We start from the raw sequence: 18,789 nt of genomic DNA on the forward strand, positions 1-18,789 counted from the left end.
CTGGACTCAGATTTAGTGTTTCATAACGCTGGAACTCAAAAGCAATAAAAGAAGAATCTATCAAAAAGATGTCTTTTATCAGTCCAAACACTGGGAAAACATCATCTACATCTACGATAATCATAGATTTCCCACTGATGTACTTATTGCCATTAAGGATGTACCACTTTACAGAGACAACATGTTGAATGACCTCTATGCCTAAAAAATCTCTGACTTTTCTCTTAACATAATCAACATTTTTAACAGCAGAGACAGGCCCTGATTCTCTCTCAGTAGCAAAAATTGGATGCTCAATGCCTATTTCATTGCAACATTCAAGGAACTGATTATGGTTTGCAAGTGATTTACAAACATTTTTGAAATTTAATTTTGCTTAAAATAGCTATGCTTGGCTTCAAATCTCATACACATAGTTCTTACTAAAGGACCAAGAGATATAATCTGGCTTGGTAGATGTAGCATGTAATGCTGCTTGGGAATTACATTGGCTTCAGGAAAGAGTTCTTTGAATTGGTGCAGATGCTGCTCAATCATGTGCCTGAGCTGTAATACAGTTTGTAATGAAATAACAGGAGCAAGGACAATTTGAACAATCTGAATTAAATTGAGAATAAATGTGACATGCTCATTATCCAGATCATTAAAAAGAAAAGGTATTATTTTCAAAAGTATTAACATTTGTCCACAAGACTGTTTTAATTTATTGTCATTGGCAGCTAAGGTGTTGACACTAATAGGGCATGGCTTATCTCGCATATCCAGAGGAGAGTAAGGAAAATGTATGATAGCTGAGTTAAGCTCATCTACTTGTATATGTCCTGACAGAATAAGTGTTTTCAACACAAGTTTTATTTCCATTGGTGCAACACCTTCAAAAAGTACATGCATTACATCCTGTGGAGTTTGTTTTATCATGTCAAATGCCGGAAAATCAATTAGTCTGCTTCTTCTATTAATCCCATAGGTGGTTTTGAGGGATGCTTTCAATGTTTCTGTGCTTGCTTTGTCTATTTCAACACATTGCCTGATGTGTTTTTCCAAATTTCTTGCCGTGAACGAATTCTCATCATACATGCTTTGCATGTCATTAAAGGAACATTCACAGTTTCTACATTTGCTATAAGCAAACCCTACACCTTGTTTCAACCCAGCAAGGTCATGTTGGGTAAGTGTGTCTCCACAAACGGCTATTACAGCACCAAATAACTCAATTTCACCACTTGAGGTTTCAATCCTAACACCATTGTAAAGAAGTGCTAGATCTTCCAGGATTCTTTTTAGTATAACATCAACACCCCATTGAGAAACATCGCTCGCCTTGGCAATAGCAAGGAGCCTTATTGCAGCCAACTTGGACCTGAATTTGGGATCAATATTACCTAAACTATAATAAAACATCAAAAATTTGTTTGTAGAGGCATGGGGCCCTAAAGGGTTACAGATTTCTATTTCATCACTGTACAATAGTATTTGCAAAGCATTTGGCCTTTGAGAATATAATGGATGGGATGTAAAAAGAGCTCCATCAGTAAAATCATACAGGAATCCCTCTCTACTTCTTTGTGGAATAGTGGTCACCATGGAGAAGATTCTAGAATTGCTCAATAACTGCTTAAGACTCTGAATGAGTGGTATATAGTAAAAACTTTTATTCTTCAAGGCCATGACCCTTGAATGACCACGCTTTACCCAGCAAATCTTCTGGGATACTACCACTTCCTCTGGGTTGACTGGATTGAATAGTTCCCTGATGGTTTTATTCTGTCCATATGCTGTGGTTGAGAAAGGATCCATGAATGTATCAAATGTAGCCAAAGCCTCATTCTGGAGCTGAGCAGTTGTCTCTGGATGGTCTTCAAACACCCTTTGGACTCTGTCCCTTAGTGTGTGAAGGAGAGCAGCTTGGTACTGTTGCACCCCTGAGATGACACTCCTGACAGTTCTCTGTGAAAATACATGTGTAAAAAATGACCCTCAAATAACTATTGATTACAGGCCCACAATTAACATTATAGTACAGAAAGGAACTACAATAGAATGTATACATATTAAAAACATTTAACAAATTATTTACCATTAAATCATTAGTTCAGCATCTGTATCGAGCCAAATTTACCTGTGACAAGTGGCCCTGTTCTCGGATGCTGATGGCAAATGCAGCTGCAGATCTTCAGGTCCGGCTCTGGATGTCACAGCAACAGCATCCTCCTTCAGAAAGAATAGAGGCAATTGTATTGTTATGGCGCTATACAAATAAAATTGAATTGAATTGAAAATTGAATTGAATTGAATTGAATTGAATTGAATATAACACAATGAGGTTTGTGTGTAAAACTGACTAAAGCTGTGATAGGCCTAATAAGCAAGTAAATAGGCTACCCGGCTCTGTACAAGTTCACATTAACTTCACAAGACACTACTTTGTTTACAATTAAAAAGCACAAGAATAGCGCAGTCTATGAGATTGTTTCCACACATCTTACAGTAGTTGAAAACATCTCGGCAAATTTCTCCTTGTGGAGAAAAACAAGCCATGATTCAGGACGAATGAGGAACGATCATCGTCATTGGCACTGAGAGATTGAAATAAATGGAAACTTACAGACGGACCGACAACGTCAGGTTCAGGTAGAGAGGCAACAGGTGGGACGGCAGCTGGAGCAACGACCACAGTTGTGCCCGCTGCAAGAGTGGTACAGTTGGCAAAAACTGACACACCAAATGTTTCCTGCTCCGAAGAATCAGTTGTACTCCAACGTGGTGGACGTCCAGTCCTGTAATACTGGAGGTGCGTCCGTTTAATGTGGCGAAAAAGTCCTTTTCACATCCATCGATACCACAGTAAACCCAAAAATCCGGGTTGCGACTATGACTTGCATTAATATGGCTTAATAAGACTTTAAGACTAAGAGCAACAAAGACAACACATATCCAACACCTCCAGGCCGCCATGATGCCGACCAACTGTCGCATTTCATATGATTAATGCTGGATGCACCGTTATCGTGTCGCTGGCTGATGACCGTGCATGGGGTGGATGGTCATTTGTATTGGTTATTTTAACAGGAAACATCTTCAGTTTCGTTTCACTTAATTTATTTTAATATGATGAATATGTTGTTGTAAAAACTTTAAAAAAAATCCATAATACATGTGATATTTTATTCGCATTCTCAGTTTACGTCATCCAACGTTCCAACGTCGATTACGTCAGCACAATTGATTTCAAGGTTGAGCTTCAAACCGTTTGCCAACCGCCCAAAAAAAAAGAAGAAGAAGAAGCAGAAACCACGTGAATCCCCACTCGTACACAGCTAAGAAGAATATTTGGAAGACAAAGGAGACACACGAAGGAGCGGCCCAATCAAGGTAATGAAGCGTAACTGTTTTTCATTTTCTCACTTAAATCGTGTTTTATAAAGGGGTTTTCTGTGACGTTCCTGTTTCTCAATTCGACTTGCCTGGTCACTTGCTTAGCAAGCTAACTGGTGTTTGCTCGTGCATTCATGTCTGCCAACTTCCAGTTTGGAAAAGGGATTATTTGGTGGATGAAACCCCACCAAAACACGTTCGCGCTATTAACAAAAGTGTGTACGTAGTTCATACGTGTATGTTATTTGTATTAAATGCATGTGCTTTTCATCGCGGTGGTGTATTTTGGTTATAGTTAACACTCGAACCGCATGTTTTTTCGAGCTGACTAATGGGGCACTGCTAGCAGAGTTGCTAGTGTCGAGCTAGTCTTGTCGTTTGGCGGCCATTTTAGCATTAGCAACGCCCGCGGGCATCTGTTTCCGATTTGAACAACCAACTTTATTCATCATGTATACACAAACGGTATAATTTGTAAGCAAATGTGTGTATGTTACAGCTAACATTCACAGTAGCCATGACCGAGAGTGGGGGCAACCCGAATGGATTGTTAGACCGAAGTCTTGTTAACCAATTGGACTTGAAAATGGCGATTCTGGAATTTTCCATCACGACTCGCTGTCATCCTGTCGTGATGGAAAATTCCAGAATCGCCATTTCCAAGTCCAATTGGACAGCGAGTCGCTGTCTGCATGGCTACAGCAGAGAGTGTAGGTATTAAGTGTGCATCCACGTTTTTTTTCTCCTGCAAATTAATTCTGGCTTTGTGTTTTTGTTATAGCCTGCCGCCTAACCTGATGAGAATGGATGGCTTTGACGAAGCCACTCGTTCTGTATTGGACGGTAAGTCACTAATAATAATTTATATTTTATATAATTAAGTCATTTTACAATGTAGATCACCAACGCTGAAGATGGTCAGGTGCATACAGGTCGTTGAATAGTTCAAGTCCAGAGTTAAATATTGATTTCATTTGGGAGGGGCATCTCTGTTTGTGGCTTATTTACACTTGCACTGTGTAGGATGGTGACCAGAATAGGTATTGTAGCTATGCTGTTCATTGAAACTGTGCTGTCTATTGTCATATTTGAACTTTTCATGAATATACTCAATAATAGACTCATAGTTTCTAGTATGACCAAAGTACAACAGGTTTTGAAGCTGGAAATGTCTATATCTGGAAGTTCAAAATGGTGGACATGAAGATCCCCCTTTTCATTTATGAAAATTGCAAGTTGCCCAGTCGCTTACAATTTTATGTTGGCAAGTATTTGTGAAAACAATGTGTGGTAACATTTATTAATGTGCAGCATGAATTCTGGAAACTGATAAAAAAAAATTGAGGAAATATTACACAGTGCACTTTTAAGAGGCTTCATAGCACAGGCAACTAGATAAAGCGTTTATACACGTATTGGAGCTCTGAGAGAGACAAGTGACCTTTTATGTTGCTTTGCTCTGTAACTTGGCTTTGCTTTACACAACATATATTTATTTGTCGTCTACAGCTGCAAGTGTTGATGAACGCACCTTGAAAGCCCTTAGCCGGGAGGACTTGCAAGACCTTTTCCCTGGCCCTGAAAATTTCCTTCGAAGGAGAACACTTTGGGATTTTATCAATGACATTGTAAGTTACATCAGATATATCTATCAATGTATATTATGAACATTAAATTGTGTTAAACGTATTTCTAATTGTCCCCATGCATTTTGTTTACATCCTGCGTAATCCTAATAGTCTGGAGATATGGACCAAGATGCAAGTGCTTGTCGTGAATACAGGAGTATGCCCTCCTCAACTACTTCTGTGCAACTGTGCCAACCTCAAACCTCCACTCCCATATCTGATGAGAAGAAGATGAAAATGCCAGACCCTCCAGAATATGTCGTGTACACTGACTCTGAATTGGATTTGGTGCGGGGTCAGTATTTCGCACTCCTTCGGAATGGGAAGGAAAGGGGCTTCAAGATGTCGAAGGAGCTGTGTTGCAGACTAATAAGAAACACCATAACGAGCATGGTTGCAATCCTGCGCGCAAGTCTAATGGGAAAAGAAGCAAGCTACCCCTCCAAGCTGGAAGTGAAAGTCATGTCGCAGAAGATTATTGAATATTACCCCATGCTACGTGATGCTGATCCAAATATGCCATATGTAAGTAATGTTTTCTTTATCTTGTTTTCTTAAAGATGTATCTCTTTGCCTTCTATCTCTTTGGTAATGTCTAAATTACCTCCTTCTACAAGCTCTAACCCACCACCGTGTGTGTATGTGTGGAATACTGCACTAGCTATCTACCTGGACTGTGCATTAGGACTGTCTGGAATGTGTACTACTCGCTGATGTGCCATACCACTCTGTCATATGAGGACTCATTCTTGCACTAAATTAATAGTGAATCTTTCAGGTCAATGAAACCCTTTCACTCTACCACTAATCTTATCAGGGTATTTGACACCTTGTTGGATTACCATTAACTTTGTGGATGACTGTTTCTTTTGTTGAAATGTGTAGTATATAGTAGTACTTTTTGTGCCAGGCAAATAAACTTGCTCTTCTCTACCAAAACGAACCACGAACAGGTAAACAAAACAAAACAAAAACAGACTACTTACCTAACATTCTTTCACCTCAGCTGGCCGTCTACACCAAAATGTTCAAGCGACTCCAGAATATGAGATCCCCAAGAAAGAGGCAGGGCTCCGTTCTTGGCGCAGCAAAGACTCTCTTCAGTGCAGACCACAGCGACATTGACACGGATTTGACAGACACGAGCGGCTCGGCTGATACTGTAATTCTGGAGAGCAGTGATGACCTCAGTGAGGACAACTCCAGTGCAGGTGTGCAAAACTAACAATGACTATAGTCAAGTCATGAAACTATAAGGTTTTTATTTTTGTTTTATTTGTTCTTTGTTGAACCAAAGTTGCACTGTACTTAATCTATGCCTGATTTTTGGTTGTATTCATTTTAATAATGGTGTGTAATATTTTTCCCCCCATTATTTCTTAAGTAGCGTCCCCACCACCAGATCCCCCTGTGCCAAAAAATGCAAAGAGTGGCACCAAAGCATCCACGCCATCATCCAACTCTTCCTCACCTGCACCCATGACTGTGATTGCTTCACCAACCATGCCTGCAAAAAATGTTGACGGTAAGCCCTCCTCAGCACACTTCTCAGCCCGTCAGCCTTGTTAATAAGTTTTGCAAAACATAATTACGTGTGTGTGTGTGTGTGTTAGTGTAAAATATATATAGCCTGTCAAGCAAGACTAAATGTGAATATTTAGTTTGGCCCTGATCAATGAGGCATCGGAAGATTGTTGATAAGAACAACCTGTTTTTCAAACTGTGTCTATGCCTATTTGCCAACGTTTTGTCGTCACTCCCTGAAAACCCCGTCCGATTTGCATCCGAAGATTTAAAACAAATCCCCTGCGTTGTGATTGGTTTGCCAGATTCATTTGGCATTTGGGCATTGTCTGAGGCAAGACCCACTCGCAGGCAAAAATAATTTTGGCCGCTTGCAGGTGGGGCTAGTTTACGAGGCCATAATATGTATATTTTGTCCCCATTATTTCCTCAAGAAGCGTCCCCACCACGAGATCCCCCTGTGCCAAAGAAGGCAAAGAGTGGCACCAAAGCATCTACGCCATCATCCAACTCTTCCTCACCTGCACCCATGACTATGATTGCTTCACCAACCATGCCTGCAAAAGATGTTGCTGGTAAGCCCTCCTCAGCGCACATCTCAGCCTGTCATCGTTGTTCATAAGTTTTGCAAAACATAATTATTTGTATTTTAATCATGTGTCGTTTCCCCTGTGGTGATAACATTAAAATGTCTTTGTTTATTGTCATTTAAGTGGGCCTCGACAGTCTGAAGATGCAGGCCAGACACTACAAAACCTTGAGCAACATGTACAACAAGTCTAATGCAAAACCCAATCAAAATGATGTGGCGCAAATTTTGGACCTTGAGTTCGAGGCCAGACGGGCCTTCATTGATTCAGATGTTACCAAGGAAGAAGACCGACCTGTAAAAATCCTTGATGCATATCCATGCTTTAAAGATGTTCGAAATGTATGTTTATTTTTTCGTCTTACCTGAACCTCTTACTGTGTATTTTGTAAGGGTTTTGAACACATTATTAAGTGTTTCACGATGTTTCAGGCAATGGATGAGCTACGGCGCATAGTAGATGGCACTAACCGCAGATACATCGAGGAGGTAAAAGGAAGATGGACAGAATTCTGCACAAAGGCGCAGTTCTACAGCGTGTGGAAGAAAGTCCTCAAACCCCCTTTTCCTTTGGATGTTCGCAGTGGTAAGTTACTGTTCCATATTTATATGTACATGCAGGGCTCTAAATGAACCCTTTCCCATCACCAGACTAATGCCTAGTACATTTTCTTTTCTATCAACCAAACTGAAATTTCAAGTTTGCTTGTGTTATTGTAGAGCCCTTTTTACATGTATTAGTATGTTCTGACCAGTCCTTCTATTCTTTAGTGGATTTCACACTGGCCCTCTTCAATGCACTGCCACTCCTCTTCCCCTCATCCGTTTTGCCTCCAAAGAAGCTGGCTTGCAGTGAGGCACTTATTCATATCCTGAAGGTAAGCAAATATTTTCCCAGATTTATGCAAATTCATTAATTCACAAAACCACAAAAAAATCGACAACTTTGCATCAGCTTGTCGGTTATTAAGCTATACTACATTTATTACATGATAGGTCTGTTACCCAGTGCAGTCAGCTGTTTTTGACACTTGGATAACTTCTGAGCTGACCGAAAATTGCATCCTTTCAGCCATACTCGTTGTAATAATTCTGATGAAATGCAGAAAGACATGATCTTAAAAGTTGTAGGAATCATACTTAATGCATTCCTCCCTCCCCTATTGTAAAGTAATAATGTTTTTAGAATCTTTAAGTCTTAAAATCTGCAAGTTTTTATACAGGAATTTCCTTTGGGGACTCAAGCCAATGGTTGCCGGATGTTTAACCTTTTTTTCCTTCTTCTCTCTCTGCACATTCTTGTTTTCTGTTCCAGTCAAACGAAGACCCTGTTCTCTACCTGCGGAAGCGTCCTCTCTGCTCCCCAGTTCTCCTCTTTGATGGCTCAACTACCATCCTGGCTGTTGGTAACGTACCTGTGACAACCCTCAAGCAAGAAGATTTTTCAGAAGGGATTTTGGTGTTGATGGTGTACTATTATACATTGCACTTAACATACCCCAAATGTGTGGCAACCCTGCTCTCTGTTATTCAAACGGAGGTCATTGGTGACGCCCTCCACGAGAGAGATGCCACTAGTTCATACAAAAAAGCAATGGCTGAGTGGAAAGCATTCATTGAGAAGTAAATCTGTCAGTTGTCGGTTACTAATTATGTTACTATTGCATTGTTTTATTAGTTAATTGCGTTTTTTTTTTATTGTTCAGTCGATCTAAGGTGTTGGTCTTAAACCAATACCCCACCCCAAAGTGAAATTGAGGCAGTGGCTGGGTCACCTGGAAAACTCCTGTTCACTTATCCAAATCTAGGGACTTTGGTGAGTGGCTCAATTTTACCTGGGAGTGGGGTATTCCTTAAGATTTAACTAATCAAAGCCTATATTTCAAGATACAATGTTGGAAAAACGCTACCTCATAATGGCTGAGAATTTTATTTGTTTATATTACTGGGGACCCAGTAAATCTAAGTTGTTTGTCTTAAACATATACCCCAATCCCAAGCGAAATTGAGTCACTCGCCATAGTCCCTGGAGTTGCGCAAGTGAGCAGAAACGTTTTTCAGGTAACCCAGCCACTGTCTGAATCTGACCCATCAAAGATCAGAATAGAGAGGACGCTTCTGAAGGTACAAGACAGGGTCTTAAACAGTCTTTGCGTTGCCAACCACCTTAACAGCAAATGTGCTCAGCAAAGCAATTGTCACCTATATTTTAAAGTAGTTGCTGTACTCTAAGGTTACTATTTCAAGGCTCAATTTCACCTGGGAGTGGGGTATCCCTTAAGTTTTACCTATCCTGTATTTAGCATACCATGTTAAAATGCTGCTGAGAGAAATGTGAAGAGATTTATTCAAAGCCTGTATTTCAGGATACAATGTTGGAAAATGCTGCTTCATAAGAGCTGAGAATTGTGCTTTTGTGTGAACAAAGAGTGGTAATAATAAATGTTGAATATGTTTACAAGTCATTCTGGTTGTTTTTTTTTATGTATATTGTAAAAAATGCTTTGGTTTTAACATGAAGACCGCCTTGTTTTAAGATCATCATGGATCTTGGTTTAAGACAGAGTTCAGTCATTCTGGAATATTCGGGTTAGTCTACATTTAGTATTTCCTTTACTAATATTGGGCTTAATTTGCCAAAGGAAGAAAAATGTAAATGCTTGTTTTCAGTACATCTCACTTATTTTGAGGTTGCAAAAAGTTGCTTTTCAAGATGTATAATCTTAACACCAGTATTTTATTATGCTTGTTTTCTGTATGTTTCACTCATTTTGAGGTTGCAAAAACTTGCTTTTCAAGGTATTTAATCTTGCATTTAGTATATTTCACTTCATTCAGGGCTAGAAAAAGTTGAATCTCAAGTCATTTTGGCTTAGAATGAGCATATTTGTCTTATTTTAAGCCTTCCAAATGCCTTTATTAAATCTAGAAACAAGTCTTCCCAAAATCTTGATTTTAAGAAATCTTACCAAGTGAAATTATCTTGCTGCATGGACAGATTTTTTCACTTGTTTTGAGTACTTTTTCCCTTATTTAGTGTGTTTTTTATCTTGTTTGAAGACCCCCTTTTTTTGCAGTGTGATGGTTAAATGTGCTTATAGTTGTGCAGATCTGAGCCGTTGTTTTGCTCCTTGAGTGAAGGTTTTGATAATTGTGTAAAACTTTTGATTTTAGTGTGTATCCGATTGTAAAAAACTGTAAACTGCAATTCATTTCTGCTTATTCTGGCCTCCTTATGGTGGTATGTGTTAACTTACAGTCTGTCCCAGCCACTGCCACTATCTATGCCTGTTATCTCATTAAAAATCGTTTGACATATCATGTAATGTAATTGTGAAATTGCAAATACAGTTAGAAACATGATATTAAACATATTGCTGTGTCCATGTAAAATATTGCTTTGTCCATCTGTAATCAGTTATTCATCTTGCTTGGAGATAGTATGTCAAAATAAAAAATGTGTTCCAAACGTCGCTCATATTGGAGTGTTATTTGAGTGAGTTAAAGGTAAGTCCAGGAATAGTGAACACATTTTTAAGTATCATGTTTTCCATTATGTTAGGGGTAATGTGAACAAACGATTTTGGAAAAAAAAATCATAACCAGCTAGATAAGTGAGCATAATGCTGACATCAGCTGAAATAATATAAATATGTATTAATACCGTGTTTTCAAACAAATATTTTACAGGGCTTGAGATTGAGAATCTTTGGTAGCCAGCCAGATTTGTAAATGTACGCTGCCATTGGGTGAAACATAGACAGTTTATGAATGGCTTGTTTTAAAAGTTGTGGTCAACTGTGCACACAGGTCACCTCTGATCACTTCAGCTCAGCCTCAAAGGTAGTGTATCAGCTTGCATCTATTGATTCATTGAGGATACCGAGATTTATAAAAGAATGTATTTATTTCTGTTGCATCATTAATACAAATATTACACATATTCTAGTTAGGCAAGATACTTTCAATGCCACCCATAGTCAAAAAGAAAAATGCCAAGTCTTCGAACATAAAGTTTGAAAACTGGATACTTTCTTCAGATTACCACTCCACTAGGCCTTTCTTACCCATCACCTCTCAGTTCACACGTCCACCCCACCCCCCTACTATACTCCTCTCTGTAGTTTCAGCAGGTTGCGTTATGGTCGTGCCCAACTGAGGACCACCAGAGGTGTAAAGGGTGCTCATAGAGATCCTGCCCTTAATCCCTTGTCAATCTAGTTTGCATACCAAATGCTCCTGCAGCTGATTGCTTAGATTAGAACCCAGAGAGAAGATGCACTATATTAACACCACATAGGGGAATCTGAACTTACATTTGAACCCAGAGAGAAGAAGCACTATAGTAACAACACAAATGGGGAGTCTGAACTTACCTTTGTTAGGTAGACACTGGGATGCTCTGGATGGATACCGAACTCACCACTTGAGAGCATTGACAGCATTATAAACAGAAATATCAAACAGTTACTTCAGCTAAAAGCCTTTGGTCTGTTTATTCCTGATGGTGGAAGGACAGGTGACTCTCTGGGTAGATTCACCTACTGCTCCCCTCTCTGTAGTAATGTTGCAGCTCATGCATTCACAGACCCAAGTCATATAAACTACTCTACAGTAAGGCCTCAGATTCCATTCTGAGATCACGGCCACGTCACATTTAGTCCAAATAAAGAACCCTGAAACATCCTCTGAAAAAGGTAAACAAATAGACAGTATTCAGAGTGAACTGGGGGTAAATGTCTGGCATTTTGTTGCATATGATAATGCCCTTTCTGTACTTCAAAAAATAATAAAGCTTCTTAGGTCACCTGGCTTTTATTTAACTCAGTTGTGTGTTTTTTTTTAAGTGAGGCTTCACACTGGTATGTAGGTCTGATATTACCCTTATATAATTATTATGATACAAACACAGAGGCTTCCTACAATTTACCAACCTACCCAATCCTACCTAAACACCTTTCAGTTCACACCTCCAACCCACCCCCACCTACTCTCTTGTGTGGAGATTCTGCAGGCTGAGCTATAGTCACGCCCACCTTAGGGCCATCAGATTTGTAAACGGTGCTCATAGACATGGAATCCCTTCCCATGATCCCTTTTTCATTCTAGTTTGCATTCCCAAGATACCTACAGCTGATTGGATGAGCCACCCATTTAAGGCAGACACTGGGGTGGTCTGGAACTATAGTGTGTAAGTGTAACTCAAAGACAGTACAGCTATACTGCAGTTCTTGTTTGCACAGCTTCACTATAGTAGTCCCGTATTGAAGGACAGTTCAAGGATTTCATTTGCAAAACAGAACTAAAATGTCAGGATCTACTGAACCATCACAACTGCTAATGCCAGTGAAGGAGGAGATAAAAGAAGAAGAATTTGATGATTTCCTGCAAGAGTATCTGTCTTTATTTCAGAAAGTGGAAGAAAAGCCTGGACTGGACCATGACTGTAAGACTGAATCAGAAAGTTCCCCAACCTTGGCCTGCAAAGAAGAAAATTCTTCAATGATTGAATTTAAAGAGGAGGATAAATCAGATTTAATAGAATATGGTCGCGATGATTCTCCTACAAGTAAGTTGCAGATTATTTTGTATCATGAAAAAAAAAAAAACGTTCATTGCCATGTGTTTTTATATTGCCAACACCTGCTTTTTAGTAAATGGCTTTAACTTGTGCTTTACTCGATACAATGTGAGATCTGTACAGAGAGTAGACATAATATGCATATCACCTTAATCATGGATACTATTATTGTTACATTTAAAAGAGAGAAAGTTTCTACCATTTATTTTTCTCCAGTTCTACAACTCATGCTTCTGTATCTCTAGGGTATCTTGCATTTAGTCTCTAAGTAGACAATTATACTATTGAACAGGTTTGTCCTAAATGACTTCCACATGAGGAATAACCAATAGCTAATAATAAAAAGATATTTAAAAATATGAAGAAATTATTTGTATGATGAAAATCTGAATTTGAAGTGAATATGACATCAGGTTAATATGAAGCTTTTGGGCAACCAGAAAGTTCCTGCCTTTCATAGCATTTTAACTATCTGTATCTAGCTTACGACACTTCACATTTGGCCACTTCTAGTGTGTGTTATTATTAAGTTAAGTTCTGCTAATATGAACTTGTGTCAATAAGAACATATGGACAAGCAACCAGAAGGTTTCTACCTTTCCCATTGTAATTTTAAGAGTTCAATTAGGAGACGTTAACCTCAGCTAGAAAACTGCCATAATATTTTTTTATAATAAAACATAGAGTTAGACATGCCATTGGAACTGGAATTTATACTGTTATAAATAGGTTATTTAAAAGTTGATTTAAAAACTCCTGGCTGTATCTTCTGCTTTACTCAATGAAATGTCAGACCTGTTGAGAGAATAGAGATACCATGGGTGTAATATATTCAGACTGCTCTTACACAGTTGATATATTCCTAAAGCTAAAGATGACGGAGACCAACTTAAACACGTCTGCTTCTCTTTATTGCCACTCTCAGACTAACTCACACAGGCAACATACGGGGATTACCACATAACTAGATCACCACTAGATGGCACTGTTTAACTACCAATAAGATAGCAGGTCTAGCTACACAGTTATAGTATCAATATACTACACTCCTCCCCCTTAAACTATGAAGTTCCCATTAATAATAACTCCCTTATTTAATTTTAAACAAAACATTTGCTCTGCCAAACTACTTTTCAGAAATTTCAACTAAATCATTACGGCCAACCCAAACCATTAAACCCATTTACATGTTAGTCTCAGGAACTCTTTTTCACATTTTCTTTTTTTATAAACAGGAACTCTTTTGTTTTCAGGAACAATGTTTCTCAGGAACTGACTGATCACAAGGTCAGTCGTTTAGGAGGCGCCCTCTCTCTCAGGGGGTACCTGCGCCCAGACACCTCAGGGGAAGTGGCTGCTCGGTTGGCCGGTGTCACTGCCTTGTCACAGACCACTGAGCCTGGTAAAGGTGTAGCAAGTGTCTCCTTCGCCTGCATCTGTGGCAATGGTGTAGCTTCAGGTGAGTACGGGCTACCACCTACTGCTCCAGGTGTGCCTTTCCCCCCCAAATCCGCATGAACCACTGCAGGGTAGTCGTCGTTGGCGTCCAACTGCTTATCCTGGAACTCACCGGTCTCTGGACTGGACGGCCGGTTGTACAGCAGATGGTCGATGTGGACAGTGCGTCGGCTCACTCCGTTCCACACCAGGTAAGTGACTGGACCGAGTCTCTTTTCCACCGTTCCTTTCGTCCACCTCTCCTTTCCTCCACGGAAGTTTCGGATCAGAACTGAGTCACCCTCAGACAGATGTCTCCGCTTGGAGGCGGTTTGATCATGGTAGTCTTTCTGTTTTTGTTGTTTGGCTTCCACCACTCGAGCGAGATCTGGTTTAAGTAGGCTGAACCTGGTCCTGATCTGACGTTTGAGGAAGAGTTCAGCTGGTGGGCAACCAGTAATGCTGTGTGGTGTAATCCTGTAGGACATCAGGAAGTTTGCTAGCCTGTGCTGAATTGTTATGGTGACATTTTGTTTCTTCTCATCGAGCACTTGTTTCAGCAGTGATGCTTTCACTGTCTGGACTGCTCTCTCTGCAGCTCCATTAGAAGCAGGATGGTAGGCTGGTACCAAGGTCTGCTTTATGCCGTTGCTTTGCAGGAATGTCTTGTACTCCTGTGAGGTGAATTGAGGACCGTTGTCAGAAACAATCTCCTCGGGAAGACCGTAGGAAGAAAAGATGTTCCGCAGCACCTCAATCGTTTTGGCAGCTGTGGTTGTTGCCATGGGAATTACCTCAAGCCATTTCGAATGACTGTCCACCAACACAAGGAAGTGGTGTTGATCCTTCTCTGCAAAGTCAATATGTATCCTCTGCCACACCCTAGTAGGCCACTGCCAGCAGTGTAGTGGTGCTACTGCTGGTAGTTTCCTCACACTCTGACAAGCATCACATTGCTGTACTGCACGTTCTATATCACTGTCTAACTGGGGCCACCACAAGTAGCTCCTGGCCAAGTTCTTCATCTTGCACCCTCCGGGGTGCCCTTGGTGTAGGTCGTTCAGTAGTCGGTCTCGGTGTGCTGGTGGGATGATTACTCGAATTCCCCACAGAATGCATCCTTGTTCCACAGACAGTTCATTCTTTCGGGTGAAGTATGGTTTCAGTGTGTCATCCTTGACATAACTCGGCCATCCAGAACGAGTCAGCTCCAGTACCTTGCATAGGACTGGGTCCTTTAGTGTGCTATGTGCAATCTCTGTAGCCTGCACGGGAAGCTCATCAACTAATGAGAAATAAAAGATACTGTTCTCCTCTGCTGTATTATCCTTTCCCTTCTCTGGCAGTCTAGATAATGCATCTGCATTTGCATTTTCTGCTGACGTTCTGTACTCTATACTGTAGTCATAAGCCATCAGTCTCAGTGCCCATCGCTGCATACGCAAAGCGGCTAGTGTGGGGATTTCAGACTTGGGTCCTAAGATGGCAAGGAGGGGTTTGTGGTCAGTTATTAAGCTGAACTTGCGGCCATACAGATATTTATGAAATTTGGTCACGCCAAATATTATAGCCAAAGCCTCCTTCTCTATCTGACTATATTTACTCTCTGCCTCTGTCAGTGTGCGTGACGCAAAAGCGATTGGTTTCTCATCCCCATTTTCCATTATGTGTGACATGACCGCACCTATCCCATAAGGGGATGCATCGCAAGCTAATCTCAGGGGTTTCTTTGTGTCATAATGAACTACCACTGAGGTCTTCACTAGCTGTTCTTTTGCATTCTTGAATGCTGCTGCGCACTCTGGTGTCCATTTCCAGTCGACTTCTTTCTTTAGAAGTTGGTGTAGCGGCTGCAGTACGGTCGACAGGTCTTTCATGAAACGCCCATAATAGTTTAACAGTCCAAGAAATGACCGTAGCTCTGTGACGTTTGTGGGCTGGGGTGCATTTCCTATGGCGGCAACCTTTGTCTCAGTGGGGTGAAGTCCCTCTCGGTCAATCAGATGCCCCAGGTACTCCACCTTCTCCTGCATGAAAGTACATTTAGCCCTTTTTACTCTCACCCCGTAGCTCTCCAGCCGGCTCAGTACCTCCTCTAGGTTCCTCAGAAAACACTGCTTTGTGTCTCTGCAACATTTCCTCTACGTCTGCGTTATTTCTGCCCCCTGCTGGTATAACTGAGAATATGCTTGCCCAGTCTAGTTCGAAGTTTGTGAGCCAGTTACGGCCAAGGAGGGCTGGTCTGTCACCTTTCACTATCACAAGGGAGATTGTTTCTCATACACTATCTCAGACACAAGTGTGACAGCAGCTCCTGTGTCAAGCTGCATATCCACTGGAGTTCCTTCTAACTTCACATTGACTCTAATGTCCTTTTTTCCATTACCAACTGTATTGGTTGGATACACTGTATTCATGGAATATGACCCAAACAGATCATCATCATCATCATCATTTCCTGATGTGTCATTTGGACTGCTGTTTTCAGCCACATACCGTGTATGTCCCTGCCTACTCTCAGCTTTACACATCCTTGCTATGTGTCCAACTTTTGAACACTTGTGACATGTCTCTGTTCTGTACCTGCATACCTGCGCTGCATGACTGCTACCCCCACATCGGTAACAAGGCTGGTGCGTTTCTGTTCTCTGTGGTCTGGAACCGTCATTTGTGACCTTACTTTTCCACTCGCTGGTGGCTGGTCTACTTTTCCACGCACTCTTGTTTGCTCTCTTCTGGTCTATGTTGTTCACCGCGGCAGCTCCTTTCATTTTGCTGGCAAACTCCATCGTATTCTTCGATGCCATTTCCATTGATAACGACAACTCACATGCTTTTGCAAATGTTAGCTGATGTTCAGTAAGCAACTTTCTCTGAATAGCCTCCACCCTCAAACCACTAACAAATCTGTCCCTCAGTGCTTCGTCTAAATGAGTACCAAATTCACAATGTATGGACAGGTGCTTTAACGCTACCACATAATCCGACACAGATTCATTTTCTTGTTGGTTCCTTTTTTGAAATTTAAACCTTTCAGCGATAACTAGTGGCTTGGGCTTATAATGGGACGTTAGTTTCCCGCTAAGCACGTCATAATGGAGGCTACTTGGCTTATCTGGTATGCAGAGGTTTTTTAACAGTCCATAGGCTTCTGCGCCTATTATAGACAGGAAAACGTTGGCCTTTTTACCTTGCTCCACTTCATTGACAATCATCCATTGCTCGAACCTCTCGAGGTATGACTCGAAGTCCTCTTTACCTTCCTTGTACTCGCCAATGTTTCCGATGAAATATGCCATGCTGCCGTTAACTTCACGCGACACACTCCACGTTAGCTTGGCTTGTCTTGCTAGCAGCTAGTTCTCTGGTAGTCACGTTGCTTTCGTGTGAAACTATTTAATTCACTAGCTCTGCAACTGGGAATCCCTTTCCACTAAAAATATATCCCATCCTCGTCGCCACTGTAATATATTCAGACTGCTCTTACACAGTTGATATATTCCTAAAGCTAAAGATGACGGAGACCAACTTAAACACGTCTGCTTCTCTTTATTGCCACTCTCAGACTAACTCACACAGGCAACATACGGGGATTACCACATAACTAGATCACCACTAGATGGCACTGTTTAACTACCAATAAGATAGCAGGTCTAGCTACACAGTTATAGTATCAATATACTACAATGGGAATACCATAATAATGAAATATTATTTGCAGCCTGTTTCATTGAAAACATTTAAATTGCCTACTGTCTTCCAAGTGATTACTATTTAAGCAAATAGCCAGTCAACCCAAAATGAATTGTATTATTGTGAGTTGTACTGTGTAGTGTTAATGTAACAAATCGAGAATATCGATGATTGAGAATCGAGGATACTATTTAAAAAATATTTTGTAATGTTATAGGAGACGTTCAGTGGATCCATTCTAGAAAAAGGAGTCCAGAGGAAAGAAGAAACAAAGCCATCAGACATCAGCAATCGAACACAAGGAACAAAATACATGAATGCTCCCAGTGTTTCAAAACATTTGCTACCCCTTCCGCTCTTGCGATACATCAACGCACACACACCGGAGAAAAGCCACATAAGTGTTCTCAGTGTGGAAAGGCCTTTAATCATATAGGTAATCTCAAGAAACACCAGATGATCCATACTGGAAAAAAGCCATATCAGTGTACCACATGTGGGAAGGATTTCAGAAGTAGAGATAAACTTACAAGCCACCAGCTGACACATACTGGGGAAAAGCCACATCAGTGTTTTCAGTGTGGGAAGACCTTTATTCAAAAAAGTAATCTCAAGATACACATGATGATCCACACTGCAGAAAAGCCACATCAGTGTACTTCATGTGGGAAGGATTTCAAAACTAGCAGTGAACTTAGAATCCACAAGATGACACATACTGGAGAAAAGCCACATCAGTGTTCTCAGTGTGAAAAAAAGTTTAGCCGAATGGATCATCTCAAGATACACCAGAGGATCCATACTGGGGAAAAGCCATATCCGTGTTCTCAGTGTGGAAAGACCTTTACTGAAATATCGAGTCTCAAAATACACCAGCGGATCCATACTGGAGAAAAGCCACATCAGTGTTCTCAGTGTGGAAAGACCTTTATTCAAAAAGGTAATCTCAAGATACACATGAT

General features: G+C 40.6%; 1 protein-coding gene across 1 annotated transcript; it reads left to right on the forward strand.

Moving 5' to 3' along the window:
- Positions 1-5,420: 5,420 nt before the first annotated feature.
- LOC308367274 (uncharacterized protein) lies at positions 5,421-8,753 on the forward strand (the record flags this gene model as incomplete). Its single annotated transcript, XM_080841145.1, has 8 exons — positions 5,421-5,528; positions 6,010-6,214; positions 6,391-6,528; positions 6,962-7,102; positions 7,241-7,413; positions 7,549-7,702; positions 7,888-7,994; positions 8,432-8,753. 8 exons carry the CDS (start codon positions 5,421-5,423, stop codon positions 8,741-8,743), a joined length of 1,338 nt encoding a protein of 445 aa, XP_080697271.1. The 3' UTR covers positions 8,744-8,753.
- Positions 8,754-18,789: the final 10,036 nt, after the last annotated feature.

Source organism: Sprattus sprattus (assembly GCF_963457725.1).
Source record: "Sprattus sprattus genome assembly, chromosome: 1".
NCBI lineage: Eukaryota > Metazoa > Chordata > Actinopteri > Clupeiformes > Clupeidae > Sprattus > Sprattus sprattus.